At 35.1% G+C, this 15389-nt stretch overlaps 2 protein-coding genes across 8 annotated transcripts; both read left to right on the top strand.

Moving 5' to 3' along the window:
* Positions 1–261: 261 nt before the first annotated feature.
* On the top strand, positions 262–4150 carry LOC107924466 (mitochondrial adenine nucleotide transporter ADNT1). Its single transcript, XM_016854927.2, has 8 exons — positions 262–790; positions 941–989; positions 1095–1258; positions 1576–1613; positions 1837–1949; positions 2240–2353; positions 2783–3127; positions 3701–4150. The coding sequence occupies exons 1-8, from the start codon at positions 633–635 to the stop codon at positions 3782–3784; spliced, it is 1065 nt and encodes a 354-aa protein (XP_016710416.1). The 5' UTR covers positions 262–632; the 3' UTR covers positions 3785–4150.
* A 4067-nt stretch (positions 4151–8217) lies between these two features.
* Positions 8218–15318, top strand: LOC107924358 (protein SUPPRESSOR OF PHYA-105 1). Of its 7 annotated transcripts, none has more exons than XM_041105921.1 (9): positions 8218–8421; positions 8523–8831; positions 9423–10656; positions 11519–11676; positions 12044–12896; positions 13277–13423; positions 13571–13888; positions 13971–14030; positions 14204–15318. In XM_041105921.1, the coding sequence occupies exons 3-9, from the start codon at positions 9424–9426 to the stop codon at positions 14393–14395; spliced, it is 2961 nt and encodes a 986-aa protein (XP_040961855.1). In that variant the 5' UTR covers positions 8218–8421; positions 8523–8831; position 9423; the 3' UTR covers positions 14396–15318. The 7 variants fall into 7 exon arrangements, with proteins under 7 accessions (XP_040961855.1, XP_016710252.1, XP_016710254.1 ...); XM_016854763.2 differs by having other exon boundaries at positions 13568–13888; XM_016854765.2 differs by having other exon boundaries at positions 8523–9038.
* Positions 15319–15389: the final 71 nt, after the last annotated feature.

Genomic DNA, 15389 nt, shown 5'->3' with positions numbered 1-15389 from the left:
CAATAAACCATTTTGAGACTCCTAAATTACCAATAACCAAAACCAACAATTTAGTGGGCTTGAATTTTAAAGGACTTAGAACCGTTTTGGAAGGATATTTATCTTTAGTGTTGTGCGTTTAATTTTTTTTACCTCTTCTCATCTTCATCACTACATATAAATATACCGTCCATTCAAGCGTGCGATCCATTATAAAAATGTGACTTTAACACGGTTAACCCGTTTCTATTTAACCCAAACGCACCCCATTAGTCTTGCACGAATCTCACCTAACAAAAAGCACTATGTATGAGATGCCTCCACGTGACACACCAAATGCCTTTCTCCTTCCGCATAATAAAACTTCACCAAACCCACGCGCTGTTAATGCAACATTCCCACACGCTCTCTAATAGTTGAGGTCTCACTTTCTCCAGCCGTCACCACCACACCTCTCTCACAAACTAACCAACACAAACACTAGGATACAAGGGCAACTGTGGAATGCGGAGCCTCTTTTTACTGTAAATCGCTTCACAGATCTGATTCTCTTGACCGCCGGATAATCCTTCTCGACTTTCCGATATACTTCGTCGGGTTTTTGTGGCGAGAGACGGACTTTCAAAGTTTTCTTCCCCCGTTTTTGTTTTTCCATGGCTTCAGAGGATGTGAAGACTAGCGAATCGGCGGTGTCCACGATCGTGAATCTGGCCGAGGAAGCAAAGCTCGCGAGAGAGGGTGTTAAGGCCCCTAGCTATGCTATTCTTAGTATCTGCAAGTCTCTCGCGGCTGGCGGCGTCGCCGGTGGAGTGTGAGCTCTCTCTATTTCTTTGACTCTTTGGACTTTTGGTTTGTGTCGGTGGAAATTGTCTCCCAAAACACTGATTTCACAACTTTTGGAGGAAAGTGAAAATGGAGAATGGAAATGGATCGCTTGTTTAATTTGTCTTTTTACATGCAGGTCACGAACTGCTGTTGCTCCTTTGGAACGTTTAAAAATCTTACTTCAGGTTTTAAAAAAAAAAATTATTTTCATTTTATTTAGATCAATGAAACTAAAATTTGGAATTTCTTAATTGATTAACTTCTTTTTTTTTTTTGAAAAAAAAATGCAGGTTCAAAATCCACATAGTATTAAATACAATGGAACAATTCAAGGCTTGAAGTACATTTGGAGAACAGAAGGTTTTCGCGGATTATTCAAAGGCAATGGTACTAATTGTGCACGCATTGTTCCAAACTCGGCGGTCAAGTTCTTCAGCTACGAGCAAGCTTCAAAGTAGGGCTCCTGAAAACTGTTCAATTTAACTTTATTTATTGTTGTTGTTGGTCGACTAATTTGATTTTATTTGGAATCAGTCTGTTAATAGGTTATTGTTTTTAAGAACAATGTTACTTATTCCCAGCAATGTTGATGATCAGTGCATGCATGACTTTGGGAAAAAAGCATATCTACTAATACTATGCTTTAGGTTCCTTGAGGGTGCAAAGTGTTCTTTCCTTTGCACTGCTCCTACCACCCATTTTCAAGTTGTGAACTGAAGAAAACGTGTCTATTTCTCTTGACTGATTGTTCCTTGTTATTGTTTGTGACAGGGGAATCCTATATCTGCATCAACGGCAAACTGGCAATGGTATGATCAATATTGCCATCGTCTTTTTGCTGAGCAACCATCTCATGTTTGCTTTACACTGATAACATATGGAATTCAGTTATCTTTTAGGTTCATCGATTGATGCCTGCATACATGGGAATGCTCTAGCTCAGATATTATCATGCCTGTTATGAAATTTATGTTAAGATGTCCTTAAAATAGCTCATATTATTCTTTTCTGTTATTGCTATTAATTCTGCAGAAGATGCTCAACTCACTCCTCTTTTACGCCTTGGAGCTGGAGCATGTGCTGGAATAATTGCCATGTCTGCAACTTACCCTATGGACATGGTACGAGGCAGGATCACCGTACAGGTATTGTCTCTTAAATATCGTTTACTTGGCAGATGTATGATCATTTACTTCCTGGTTTAATTCATCTCTCTGTTATCAAGATGGAGCTTTGGAAGATGCTATTTTTTAATAATAATCTTTGACATAGCTTTACTATTTATTTCATTTTAATAATAATCTCTGTTATATGATTCTTCACAGCAAATATTGATTTCATTTTAAACTGCAACATTTTCCTTATTTGATGTCACAAATTGTTCTTCATAGGTTGGCTACATGAGCATTTAATCATTTAGTTGTGTATATTGCAGACAGAGAGTTCTCCTTATCAGTATAGAGGAATGTTCCATGCTCTATCCACTGTGTTGCGGGAAGAAGGTCCACGAGCATTGTATAAGGGTTGGCTTCCTTCAGTCATTGGAGTTGTGAGTCATTTAGTTTCTTTTCTTTGGAGTTTCATTGTGAAATAGTTTTGAATGTTGTGGATGTGATGAGTGCATGCCTTGGCCAAAGATAAGGGCTTAGAAGAGAGAGAAATGGAGAGGGATGATTTCTTTCTAAGGGTCAATAATTTTAAGATCCACAACTCATAAAAAAATCAGCTTCTCCCCTATATTTGCTGGGAAATTTATTATGGACCTTTCTGCGGTTGTTTTTTCCATTTATAATTTTACTTACTTGATCTTTACTCTGTGCTAATGTGTTCCTATGAATTTTGCATAGTGCTTGCATCCCATTTTTGATGTTCAAAAGTGGTTGCTAGCTTATTGTTGGTGAATTTATTATCTAACCTGACAAAGAGAATACTATGCTTTGTATTCTGTAGTTGATTTGAACTCATTTTACATTTGCAGATACCATACGTGGGTCTGAACTTTTCTGTGTATGAATCTCTAAAAGATTGGTTAATCAAAAGTAGACCATTTGGATTGGTTGAAGACTCTGAGTTGAGTGTGACGACCAGGCTTGCTTGTGGTGCTGCTGCTGGAACTGTAGGCCAAACTGTTGCTTACCCTCTTGATGTGATTCGCAGAAGAATGCAAATGGTAGGATGGAAAGATGCAGCGTCAGTTGTATCTGGTGATGGGAGGAACAAGGCCTCTCTTGAATATACTGGCATGATTGATGCTTTCAGGAAAACTGTTAGGCATGAAGGCTTTGGAGCATTGTACAAGGGTCTGGTCCCTAATTCCGTGAAGGTCAGTGTCTTTTGATTCATTGACGTTGAATTGTTGATAAATGCAGGAATGTAATTTTTCCATTTAGTTGGTACTCTCTAAAATGAAATTTTAGTTTAGGTTTAGACTCTGGTCAAAGAGATGGCTTTTAGACAAGGTTGCATGGGGAATATTTTCATCTCCAATCTTTTGTTTTCTTGAGCTATCAGAAAAATAAGGATCTTTAGTTTAGATTTGGGCACGAATGTAGGCAAGATTGACTTCTACTTTAAAGTAAGAGTATTAAATCTGTGTTAGCTGAATGCATGGAATTGTTATTTTGCTTATTCCCTTAAAAGTTTGCCCCATTGAACTTTTTGCATAACTGATACGAATACCTCTGTCTTCCTGTGAGTGGCTTTTGAATCTTATAATCAGTTACATCTCTATCCTTTCTCGGTTGTACAACTGCACTACTTGACTACAAGTTGTTTTATGTATTGCAATGAACCTACCTTATAACTTGTTTATATATATTCTTTTGTTGAATTGAATATACAATGATATCTTGTCTTAAAATGGTCGTTTAATATTTTCTTTTTCTTTTTTTTCCAGGTTGTACCATCAATAGCTATTGCATTTGTGTCATACGAGGTGGTGAAGGACATTTTAGGAGTTGAGATTAGAATATCAGACTGAAATGGTGCCAATTCAACTTAATGTTTATGAGGTGTGTGGTATTTTTGTAGGCAAGGGGATAGAGAGAAAGGTAAAGTAGGGATGATCTTCTTAACCTTTTTGTCTGGGAAACGGGCTTAGAAACTCACACAAGCCTGTCCATAGTTCCTTCCCATGTTATCCTAGGGAACGCTGTAGCTTTAAACTCATTCATGTTCTGTGTCAATAAAGATGAAGGAACGGTCCAAATAACATGATTTATGTACTTCTGCATAAAAGTTGAGAAGCAATTTCTAAGCCTTCTCTGCGATATTGATTGCGTTATTTCTGTGGTGTTGTAGAACATTTTGATCTCAATAAGTTGTTTGATTGAGCTTTAGCATGAAATGAAACTCAGCTTTAGTAGTTAAAGAAAGGGTCACGTTAGTTGATAGATTTCCTACTACGTTATGGATCAGCGTGCATCTGGTTGTTCATCTGTCGCTCCAATTCAACTTGTTTGCATTTGATGTTTGGGATGATGTATGTGCTTCTTCTAGTCTAGTCCATATCTATAATCTTTCCCCATTTTTAGTAATGGTGTCATTGTCTCTTATTTCATTCCCTTAAAATTTGTCTTGCACTGGTGGTTATAGTGCTATGATAACAAAAGGTGTTAAAATGGAATCTCACACCCCAATATTTTCTTTTTATTGATGATTAGATTTTGACAATTAGATATGATACTGTAATGGGTTTGGTTTTGAGTGTTTTTAGGTTTAACTTGGTTGATAATATTTGGACGATGTCAAATTGATAATCTATTTGCTACTTCAGAACATATATATTTATATTTAGTACACTATTCATTGGAGTGATTTTATACAAGTCGAGTTGAAAAAGTCGCATACTTTCTAGAATGCAGTAAAAAAAAATCTAGTTTTTTTGTGCTTTCTAACTCTGTAGTACAGAAAAAATTTCAGTCGCATGTCAAATATTAACAAAAAAACAAAACAAAACAAAAAAACAGGGTTTGTTTTTGTAGGCTGATAAAAGGTCACGTCAACATGTTAAATAATTATCTATAATTTTATGCTTAATTTTTATTATACATCCTAAGAGACTAAATATCATTTAATAAAACATTGTATTAATAGTATATTAAATCATTTCTGAAAAAGAATATACTAAATAACTTTTTTTTTAAATATTAATTCTGAAAACTTAAACAATATCGTGTTCTGTATTAGGAAAACTTTCTGAATAATTGAACATTCTACTAACACTATACTAAATGATTACTTTTGTCGTGCTATGTACTTAGAAAACAGAGACGTCTACTGACTACTGAGAACAGAATGTTTAATGGGATAAAGAAAATCATTGATTTTTCTCTTTTAGAGGAAATATTTGAGTACGAGTTAAGAAGTATTCATGTGACCTGCCAAACCCGTACCTCCTTTTTGTTCACCCCAACCTAAAAGCCACAAGAATCAAATTGGAGTTAATGGCAAAATTAGTAATAAATATGTAATTATATAGATAAAATAATATATATTTTTTGAAAATGAATATGTAACTATATAGTTTCACAAATAATTTTAAAATATTCTTATGTGTATTTATTTTTTAATATTTTACCGTACTTTTTGTAAGACACGTGTCAATCCTTGACCTTATTTGTGAAGTTTAAAAACTCTATTGACAATGCACCAAATAAAGTTATTTTCTGTTTTTCATGTTTTTTACAAATTTACTTTCTTAAAACAAATCATGGGTATAAAATTTAGATATTAGCAATTCCATGTTGATCAAATAAAAATATTCTTGTTTGTGATTTCTATTCCAATGAGAAAATTGCTAATTTAAGTTTACCAAATTTGATTTTTTTTTTAAAATCAAGAGATAAACATTAAAGAATTGTTAAATATTGCCAAATACCATGAAATAATGTTTATTTCTTATTTTTAGTTCTTTTTAATATAGCTGAAGCTTTGACAAAACAGCGCACAAAGTTTTAAAATTCTCCTATCGGTCTATTATTTTGGGAGGAGATTTACTATACTATCCTATACTAGATGACGGTGAAATTCTCAATATGTATTATCCAACATGTAAAGAGATACGAGAAAGAGGCAACAAATGCACTTGCCAATGAATTAAAAATGAGGAGAATATTCTTATGCAATTCATCAGATCTTTATGAATGATGTTATGAACTTAAAATAGTTTCATCTGATGGTTAAAAATGTGTAAAATTAATGAGTTTTACATCATGTTTTGCATATATTAATAGAGTTTTGGTTGCAAGCTAGCTACTATTAAAATTATGGACAAGAGATATCTTCATTTGGGAAACTTTCAACATATGATTCTATTAAATTATTATTCTTGTTCTCTAATCTTGTTTGCGAGTGCTCTCTTTGTTCGTCATGAGAATTGTTCTATCAAGTTATCAAGAATATGCAAATAAACTATTTCTGATAATCTAACTACTCCAACAAGTCACCTATATATTTTTCAGTTTCATCATTTCACATTGTATTAGCTTATCAAAAAGCGTCACGTGAGGAGTCAACTCAGCTCTCCTACCCCTTAGCAAGAGGACTCTCTGCCACTCAAGATACCAACTTACTCCTTCAATCTAGGCTTTCCTTAGTATCCCTTTTTCCTTCCTACTTGACCAATCTTTCCCTTCATCACCATTATCTCCACGTTATGGCTCTCCACCCCTATTAAATGAACTACCCCAGCCTTCACGTCTATTTCTTGATAAAAAAATAATCACAATATTACCACTAACAAGACAATATATTAAAATATTATAATCATATAAATAATATTCAGTAACATCTCAAAACCTTATTATATTTCTTATTACTAGTGCTTTTCAGAGAGATAAGCAGTTAACCATAAAATATATTCTATTTTTACGAGTGGAGATAGAATCCCTAATCATATGATTAAGGATAATGTGAACACTTCATGATTATTTAAACTCTTAATACCGTTAACATAAAATAATGAAGGAGAATACAACACTTCCAACTTGGTCACTCGGAGGAGAATGTCGTATTCCACATTCTTCGATTATTGGCCACAAGGCTGTCCACAGTATTCACCACCTCACCTAATTGAGGAAGTATCACCATTAATCTTGATAATATGAATGGGGGATTCCAACTATTTTTTTCTAATTCAAGATGTTTTTTTTATATTGATTTTAAAATGGTTAAATTTTAAAATTATATGTAAATTTTATTTTAATATGTAAAATTATATAAGAAATTTAATTTTGTACATTTTTATATATGAAATTTTAATTTAATTTAATTTTCACAAATTACTAATACATTTATCGATATAACATCATTTTAAGTTTATATATTATATACACAAATAGTTATATTTATTTAATATAAAAATAATATTATGTATTTATTTATTTAAATGTGTCCAATTGAATCAAGATTAAAGTTTCACGGATACATTTGAATCACCATAAAAAATTCATGTATGTAATTGTACCAATTTGATGTTAATTTATCAAATTACACTAAAATCAAAATTCATATATATTTTCAAGAATTATCCTTTTAAAAATCATGAAAACTAATTATTTTCAAATTCCTAACTATAGGTGTTCATGGGCCGGGTCGGGTTGGGACCGGGCCTAAGCATGATATTAACATAATTTATGTTTGCCCAAGCCCGGCTCGACTTGAGATGTGTGCTTAAAATTTTGTCTAAACCTGTCCATATTTGTAAAAGACTAACCCAAGCCCATTTTAGGCCCGCCCATATTATTTTTAATTTTTTTAAAATATTTATTTATATTATATTATTATTTAATAAATTTATACATTTTTTATTTATTGAAAATTTTCATATAGTCATTTTAACATTATTTTTAATGTTTATATTAGAGTAGTATTATATATTTTGTATAAATTTTATTTTTTTAATGTGTTTTAAATTACATAATGTATAAAAATAACATAATATAAAGAATTATAAATTTTAAAACAGATTGGGCTAGGTTCGAGTCTTGAATGTTCAAACTCGAGATCGACTCAAATTTTAAACAGATCTAATTATTTTACCCAAACTCATTTTTTAAGACCTAAATTTTTTACCTAAACTCTTCTAAATTTCCGACGGACTTTCATACTTGATGGATAGCTCGACCTATAAGAATTCTATTCCTAACCAACCCATAAGGAAACATAAACTAACTAAATATGATTGGCGGGACTTTTTCCAAAAAGAAGATGATTGGCCCATGGTTGTCCATAAAACGTTAGGCCCAATGGTATAGTCAAGTTGTATTGCTACACGTGCCAGCCGCCAGAGGAGGGCCTACAATCTACGTGGTTCGTTAAGAACAACTCGTTCCTGTGTTGCCCGACAGCGCATCGCGAAATTCGCAAATAAACAACCGCCATTGGATTGTAACAGAATTACAGAAGCACCCCTACAACGGTTTTGCAGCATAAAGTATCCAACGGTTTGTGAGGCTATCCACAAACTGGCCGTGTCTCCATCGGCCTTTGTTCGGATGTGTGTCAAACGCCTGCATGTTCGCCACGTGTTCCGTCTTCTCTCGTCACTGTTGGACCCTATATCTACACTGTGAGAGGCTTTAACAGCGCCGACAATGGGGGAGCCTTCGATGGCAGGTTTGCTAATAATTAACAAAACCAGTGGCATTTACATTTCTAAGAGATTCCAAACCCTTTATTATTTATTATCTTTTATTTTGACTAAAAGATTTTTGCAGGGAAAAATATCGTGGCTGCTGTTTCATCCTTACATTTGAGACGGCTCTGAGCTCAGCAAAGCGTTGAAGCAACCCAGTTGTCTTTAATTTTTCCCATAGAAAAAGAGAACCGATCCAATAAATTTCACCTTTTTTTTTCTTTCTAAAAAGAATAATTAAAATAATAAATCTTGAAAATTCGCGGACCAAACAAAATTGAATCATTTTAATTTTGATTAACTTCAAAATTAAAAAAACTTAAAAAGGAAAAAAAATAAAGAATATCTAGAGACACCGAAAAGACGTTGTTCTGTTTCCGACTCAGTTTTGGTATGTCTAATAACTGAGAAGATATTATTAATATTATTATTCTTTTACATACCCCAAATTATAATTTTTTATAATATTTCTTGTTTCCATTTCTGGCAAGTTTTTCTTTAGTTACTCTCTTCTTTTATTTTCTTTTCTTGGTTGGATTTGAGAGTAACTGTTAACTGCTCTCTGCTAAAAAGCTGAATTGCCCTTGGTCCTAGATGTGTAAGTTATTTCTTCTGGTTTTTCAATTTCGACTTTAATAGTTTGGGAAGAGATTTTCATGTGATAAAGGTGGTTTTTATTTTAATTTTTTAGACACCCAGTTTCCTTTTTTGTTTGTTTGTTTGTTTGTTGAAGTTGAAATTGAATTTATTTGCTTCAGTATTGAGATTTGAAATGATGCTTTGAATAGAAGATAACTTGTTTTAATATATGATTCAACATCCAATTGTTTTTCCTTTTTGTGTAGATACAATAAATTTCTAGCTTTTGGCAGCCCTTTATCTTTCATTATATGTGTTGTTTGTAGTTCTTATAATAATGTGTAGAGTAAAAACAAAAACAAAACAGAAATGATTGAATTGGGTTTTATTTGGAATTGGATAGTATGGAACGAGATGGGCAAGAAATGGCGGCCAATGAATTACCAGAGACTGCTGAATTCAAAAGAAAGGACTTAATTTTTCCTTTGAAATCAGAAGGTCACATTTTGATGGAATCGCCAATGAATGGTTTGAGTCGCTTTGCACCTCAATATCCTGGGACTTCTATGAATGAGACCGAGACCGAGACCGAGACTGGTATAATAGTCGAAGAATTGACTGTGGAAAACTATAAGATCTCAACTTTAAGTTTAGCCAAGAACTCGAACAACTTAAAGCAGGGTCAGAGGGAACGAATGTATCATAATCAAAGGCTGGAACACGAGGTTTTAGATGATGAAAACGCAAACCATGTCTTGTTGAGAGCAAAAGAGCAACTTGCAAGAATGTCTTATGAGAACCATAAGAGCAAGGATATTGACCAGACGACAGGGGGAATGGCTCTGCATTTGAAGGCTACTGATGACCACTTGGGTATCTCGAGCAATTCATTGTCAGTTGCAGCTGCTCGGTTGAAAATGTCATCTAGGCCTAGCTTTTCTCAGTTATTTGTCAAGAAAGGTATGAAAGGAAAGGACATTATCAGAAGAGACCCACATGACCAGCCTTGTTTACTTGGGATTGATAGGTCTACTACTGACCCTTGCCCCAATGCAATTAGTTTGAGGGAATGGCTAAAACTAGGGAGTCGAAAAGAGGATAAAGTTGAAAGCCTGATTATATTCAGGCAGATTGTGGAGCTGGTGGATTCAGCGCATTTGCAAGGAGTTGTCTTGCAAGACTTACGACCATCCTGTTTCTGTTTATTACCACCTAATAAGGTAATCTATACTGGTCTGTCTGTCAAGCAAGGACTAGAGTCTGCAGTAAATAATGATTTGAAGAGGAAAAGGGACCTGGAACAAGGTATGAATGCTTCCAATTGCAGACGAGGTACAAAGAAGCTAAAGCACAATGAGAACATGCAACCTCCTGGATACAAAACAGAATTCGCCTCTCCTCATGGATCCAAGACCAAGATGCAAAAAAATATTGGCTTTCATACATCTATTAAGCAACATTCTACCTCATTTCTCAACCAGCCTCCAACTTTCCACTATGCTACACCATCTGTTGTGCAGTCTATTTCTGCAGCTATACAAATGGAGGAGAGGTGGTATGCTTGCCCCGGGGAGCTCAATGGAAGAAGCCTTACATTTTCATCAAATATATATAGCCTTGGGGTTTTCCTTTTTGAGGTGAGGAGCTTTATTAGTCTTTCATATTTGTTAATACTTCCGGTTTCCTTCTTTGCTTTTCTCTGCATAGAATACGATGCATTTTAACCCTGTATTAGCTATTAGGTCAACCATACTAAGAGTATAAGTCTTGTCGTTGCGTCTTTGAACCATAGATTTTATTGATCTGAGTTATTAGGGTGAATCGTTTAAGACCGTAACATTAAAGTATGTGAAAAAACTCCAATCCCTGAATCCTTGCACATCTTGATTTTTCATCACTTCAGGGGTAGGTATTATGGTGTAATGGCTTATCCATTGTTCTATTAATTGATGATTGAAACTGAACCAATAAAAAGGGCACTGAATGTAGTACTACAATTTGTGCCTATTAGGGAAAAGGGGGAAAGGAAAAATGTGATTCACAAAAATTTGGGACAATATAGATTGTACTCTCTCACTAATGGGCGAGACATTCTTCCTCACATGATCTGGTGCCCTTTTTGTGTATTTGTCTCTTTGCACGTGTCATTGAGAGAGTAACCTTAAAACCGCTAATCACATGAATCTTGACTTTTACAGTATAGAGTAAGTTGGAACAAATTAATGCTTCCTAGTACTGATGCTTCCTTTGAGATAGGGTCCAATACTTGAATCTTTATAATCTAAAAGTTATGTTTATTACAACCCGATGCTGTGTATTTCCCCAGTACCTGAGCATGCTTTCAACCCATAACTTCTCTAGAATGCATCTGAAAAGGTTTTCCATTAAACACATCTGGTTTGCCATTAAGCATCTGGTTCGAATATATCTCAGTTGCTATACTTTTCACTGTAGAGTTGCTAGGCTATCGTTTCTACTAATGCGGGCTGTTTCTATCAGTTGCTATGTTGTTTTGAATCAATGGAGCAGCATTCTGCAATGATGTCAGACTTGAGCCAGCGGATTCTTCCACCAAATTTCCTTTCAGAAAGTCCCAAGGAATCTGCCTTTTGTCTTTGGCTTCTTCATCCTGGACCTCTCTCTCGTCCAACAACTAGGTATCCATGAATCTTTTATTACCGGTCATCAGCTGCAATAACTACTAGTTATATAGCAGTTTTGTTTACTATAAGCTGTCATTTTATATTTTGAATTGCAAGAAAAACAATTCAGATAGAAGTTAGTATATGTTGTAAAATTCACTACTCGGGTCTATCCTTTTCTAGCCTGCACATTAGTAATTGTTTTTTTACTTTACTGTCATTTCCTGACTCCCTAAATAAAATGACGTCATTACAATTCCAAGTGCTTGTACTTCATTTTGTTGGTATGTAGATTATGTACTCTACTGCAATGCATTAAGATTTAATGTAGATTCTTTTTGTTTTAGTCCTTTAAGAACATTTAAATTCTGTACAAAAACAGGGAAATCTTGCAGTCTGATTTATTTTGTGGATCCCAAGAAAAGATTAGCGGGAATAATTTATCAGAATCTCCTGGTAATGATGTTGCTATATCAGAGATATTACTACATTTTCTAACTAAACTAGAAGAACAAAAGCAGAAGCGTGCCTCCAAATTGATGGAAGAGATTAGGTTCTTAGAAGAAGATATTAAGGAAGCTAAGAGAAGGCAAGCATTAAGGACATCCTCAGTTTTCCCTCAAATACAAAATGGATTTCCTGATGCAGGAAAAAAGTGGATGCATTCCGAAAATCCTGGAACTTCAGTTGCTCATTGTGTACCAAATTTGAAGTCAGATGTAAATGATGGATGGTTGTCGAAAAATATCTGGCAACTCGAGCATGCCTACTTCTCCATGAGATCCCAAATCCACTCTTCTGAAATTGCTGCTGCAGCAATCTCTGACAAAGACTTACTGAAGAAACGAGGCAAGTTGTCTGAGTCACAAAGTGAGAATGGAAAGCTGAGAATGAATCAGAAATCTATTGATCCCCTTGGGAGCTTTTTCAAAGGTTTGTGCAAGTTTGCTTGCTATAGCAAGTTTGAAGCCTGTGGAACAATAAGAAATAGAGACCTTCTAAACTCTGCAAATGTGATATGCACTCTTAGTTTTGACCGTAATGAGGATTATATTGCTACTGCTGGCATATCAAAGAGAATCAAGATTTTCGAGTTCGATGCATTCATGAATGATTCTACTGATATCCACTATCCCATTGTTGAGATGTCAAACAAGTCAAAGATTAGCTGTGTGTGCTGGAACAACTACGTAAAGAATTATTTGGCTTCAACTGATTATGATGGCGTTGTCCAGGTAAATACTTGAAAGATACCTTGATGTGCATGTTGGTCAAATAAGGCATTCAGGTGTTATCCCAACAACATTATATATAGCAATATATTTGTTAGATGTATATGATCCATCATCGGTTTGGTACTGTTCCGGTAGACTGGTAAATTCTTTTCATGATCAATGTTGTAGTTATTTTTTATGCATTTTATTGACATCTATACCATTTGCCTCAACGTTGGATTATGTTTGGCTCTATTGCATCGAAGAGTAATTGCAACTACTGAACTTCTGTCTAAGCATTTAATTTTCCTTCTGGTTTGTGTTGGAATATGGTATTTTTATTTTTGAATGAAGGTTGTTGCCATGTATTTAATTGATAAAACGGTGTCTTATGTGTACAGACATGGGATGCGGGAACTGGTCAAGGACTCTGTCAATACAATGAACACCAAAAGAGGGCGTGGTCTGTCGACTTTTCTCAAGCTGACCCAACAAAGTTTGCCAGTGGAAGTGATGACTGCTCTGTGAAGCTTTGGAGCATTAACGAGGTATGCTTTCCTGCCTCACTTATCACGTAGCATGTGAAAGTTTTGGTGTTTTCACAAACACCTACATGCTTGCATGCACATGTAAGAGTTTTGGAACAGCAGCTTGTATGTTTTCAGTGAAGCTTATGAAGAAAACTTTGATAGCAGAAAAGTTCGCTTGGAACCTTGTGGAGCCCTGCAAATGTCTGCTGTGTTCAGTTCTCTAGTTTCTCTCCGCATCTGTTGGCATTTGGATCGGCTGACTACAAAGTCTATTGCTACGATCTCCGTCATTCTAGAATCCCCTTGTGCACACTGGCTGCCCATGAAAAAGCTGTTAGCTATGTCAAATTCTTGGATTCCAACACCCTTCTCTCTGCATCCACTGACAACACCCTGAAGTCATGGGATCTCAAGAAAACTTGCTCGGATGGATCGACCACCAATACTTGCTGCTTAACCTTTAGTGGCCATAAAAATGAGAAGGTTAGATATTTTCTCTACATCTCTACAAATTTTGAGCATCTGCAATATTTCTGTGTTAACTATTTGTTTTTTGCTTCATCAGAACTTTGTGGGTTTAACTGTCTTGGATGGATATATAGCATGTGGTTCAGAAACGAATGAGGTAAATATGTTTAATCACAAAAAACAGGTGCTGAAATCCATGGCTCAATTCTGGATTTTCTCTGTTCTTTTTGTTTATGATCATTGACATTACACATGGTTTGCATGCATATATAACTGAGCCAACACAGCTGATATCCAAATCTTCTTTTTTTTTTTTTTTTACTTTTGTAGGTCTATTGTTATTATAGATCTCTGCCAATGCCCATCACTTCGTATAAGTTCGGGTCTGTTGATCCTATTTCTGGGCATCAAACCGGTGATGAAAATGGGCAGTTCGTTTCAAGTGTCTGTTGGAGACAAAAGTCAAACATGCTTGTTGCTGCCAACTCAACTGGAAGTATAGAATTACTGAAACTAGTGTGATGAAAACCTTTCCCCAAAATCAGTTCTGCTCGATAACCTGTAATTAGCTTGGTCGTCCTAAAGATAGATTACATTTACTTTGAGAAACCCATGATTTGGTTCAATTGCAGAGGCTGAAGGGTAAAAATGAGAGCAAAAACTTGTGCACCAACTTTGAGTCTGCCTTCAATTGAGTGTGCCCATGCACGCAGTCATATTACACTCTGGTTTCCTACTAAAACTGCTATGGCCGTTGGAGTATGGCATCTTTACAAGTGCATGACCATAAGCCTTAACCACTTGGAATTGGAAGTTAAAGATGACAATACTCTTCTCAGTTGTTGGCGCCCTGCAGATTTATCTCGACTGCTCCTTGTGAACAGCGTTGCATTTAACTTTAATGGCAACCTTGATGAGGGGTGGCACCAAAAATTTTCTTGGGTTGCAATAGTTCATGAGCAAAAACATTACTGATAGACTTAGTAGCAGAAGAAGTATGTGCCCCCCCCCCCCCAAGACTTTTGTGTTTAAGAAACATTCAACAATGCTTCTTAGTTCTTAAAAAGTTAGGAGGCATGCAGCTGTCAGTTTTTGGCAAGGTATTTTCGGGAGCATTTTGCTTATTGGTTTGTAGATATTAGTTCCTTTATGATTAATTCCATAAAGTTTCTCGCTATTGCGAACAAATAGAAAACTAGCCTTTCTGATTGAGAAGTAGTTTGTAGATCTCTATGGATGTGAGGGACCTTCCCACCATTACAAAATGGAAATCCCTGGAGATTTTAACTGTTATATATGTTTCTATTTGCTGACTATAGTTTTGTTGTAAAGGCCCTTAGACAGCACCTATATACAGTTTGTATGTATTTAATAGCGTCATTAGGATTTGATCATCTTACTTACATGGTTCCTTCTTATTGTATGGAAACAAGAATAACCATATAGATTAATTGAGTACAATTATTATATAATTAAAGGTATCCAAAGGAGAAGGTAAAAAACAAAATTGAACTGC

This window comes from Gossypium hirsutum, chromosome D11 (assembly GCF_007990345.1).
Source record: "Gossypium hirsutum isolate 1008001.06 chromosome D11, Gossypium_hirsutum_v2.1, whole genome shotgun sequence".
Taxonomy (NCBI): domain Eukaryota; kingdom Viridiplantae; phylum Streptophyta; class Magnoliopsida; order Malvales; family Malvaceae; genus Gossypium; species Gossypium hirsutum.
Note: the sequence above shows the minus strand (reverse complement) of the source record. Positions and strands in the feature narration are given on the sequence as shown.

Excerpts from the sequence above, each read along its gene's own strand:
- LOC107924466 (XM_016854927.2), top strand. The coding sequence starts at position 633 with ATGGCTTCAGAGGATGTGAAGACTAGCGAATCGGCGGTGTCCACGATC. Across the intron at positions 791-940 it reads GGCGGCGTCGCCGGTGGAGT|GTCACGAACTGCTGTTGCTC; the intron begins GTGAGCTCTCTC and ends TTTTACATGCAG. Across the intron at positions 2,354-2,782 it reads TTCCTTCAGTCATTGGAGTT|ATACCATACGTGGGTCTGAA; the intron begins GTGAGTCATTTA and ends TTACATTTGCAG.
- LOC107924358 (XM_016854763.2), top strand. The coding sequence starts at position 9,424 with ATGGAACGAGATGGGCAAGAAATGGCGGCCAATGAATTACCAGAGACT. Across the intron at positions 10,657-11,518 it reads TTGGGGTTTTCCTTTTTGAG|TTGCTATGTTGTTTTGAATC; the intron begins GTGAGGAGCTTT and ends TGTTTCTATCAG. Across the intron at positions 11,677-12,043 it reads CTCTCTCGTCCAACAACTAG|GGAAATCTTGCAGTCTGATT; the intron begins GTATCCATGAAT and ends GTACAAAAACAG.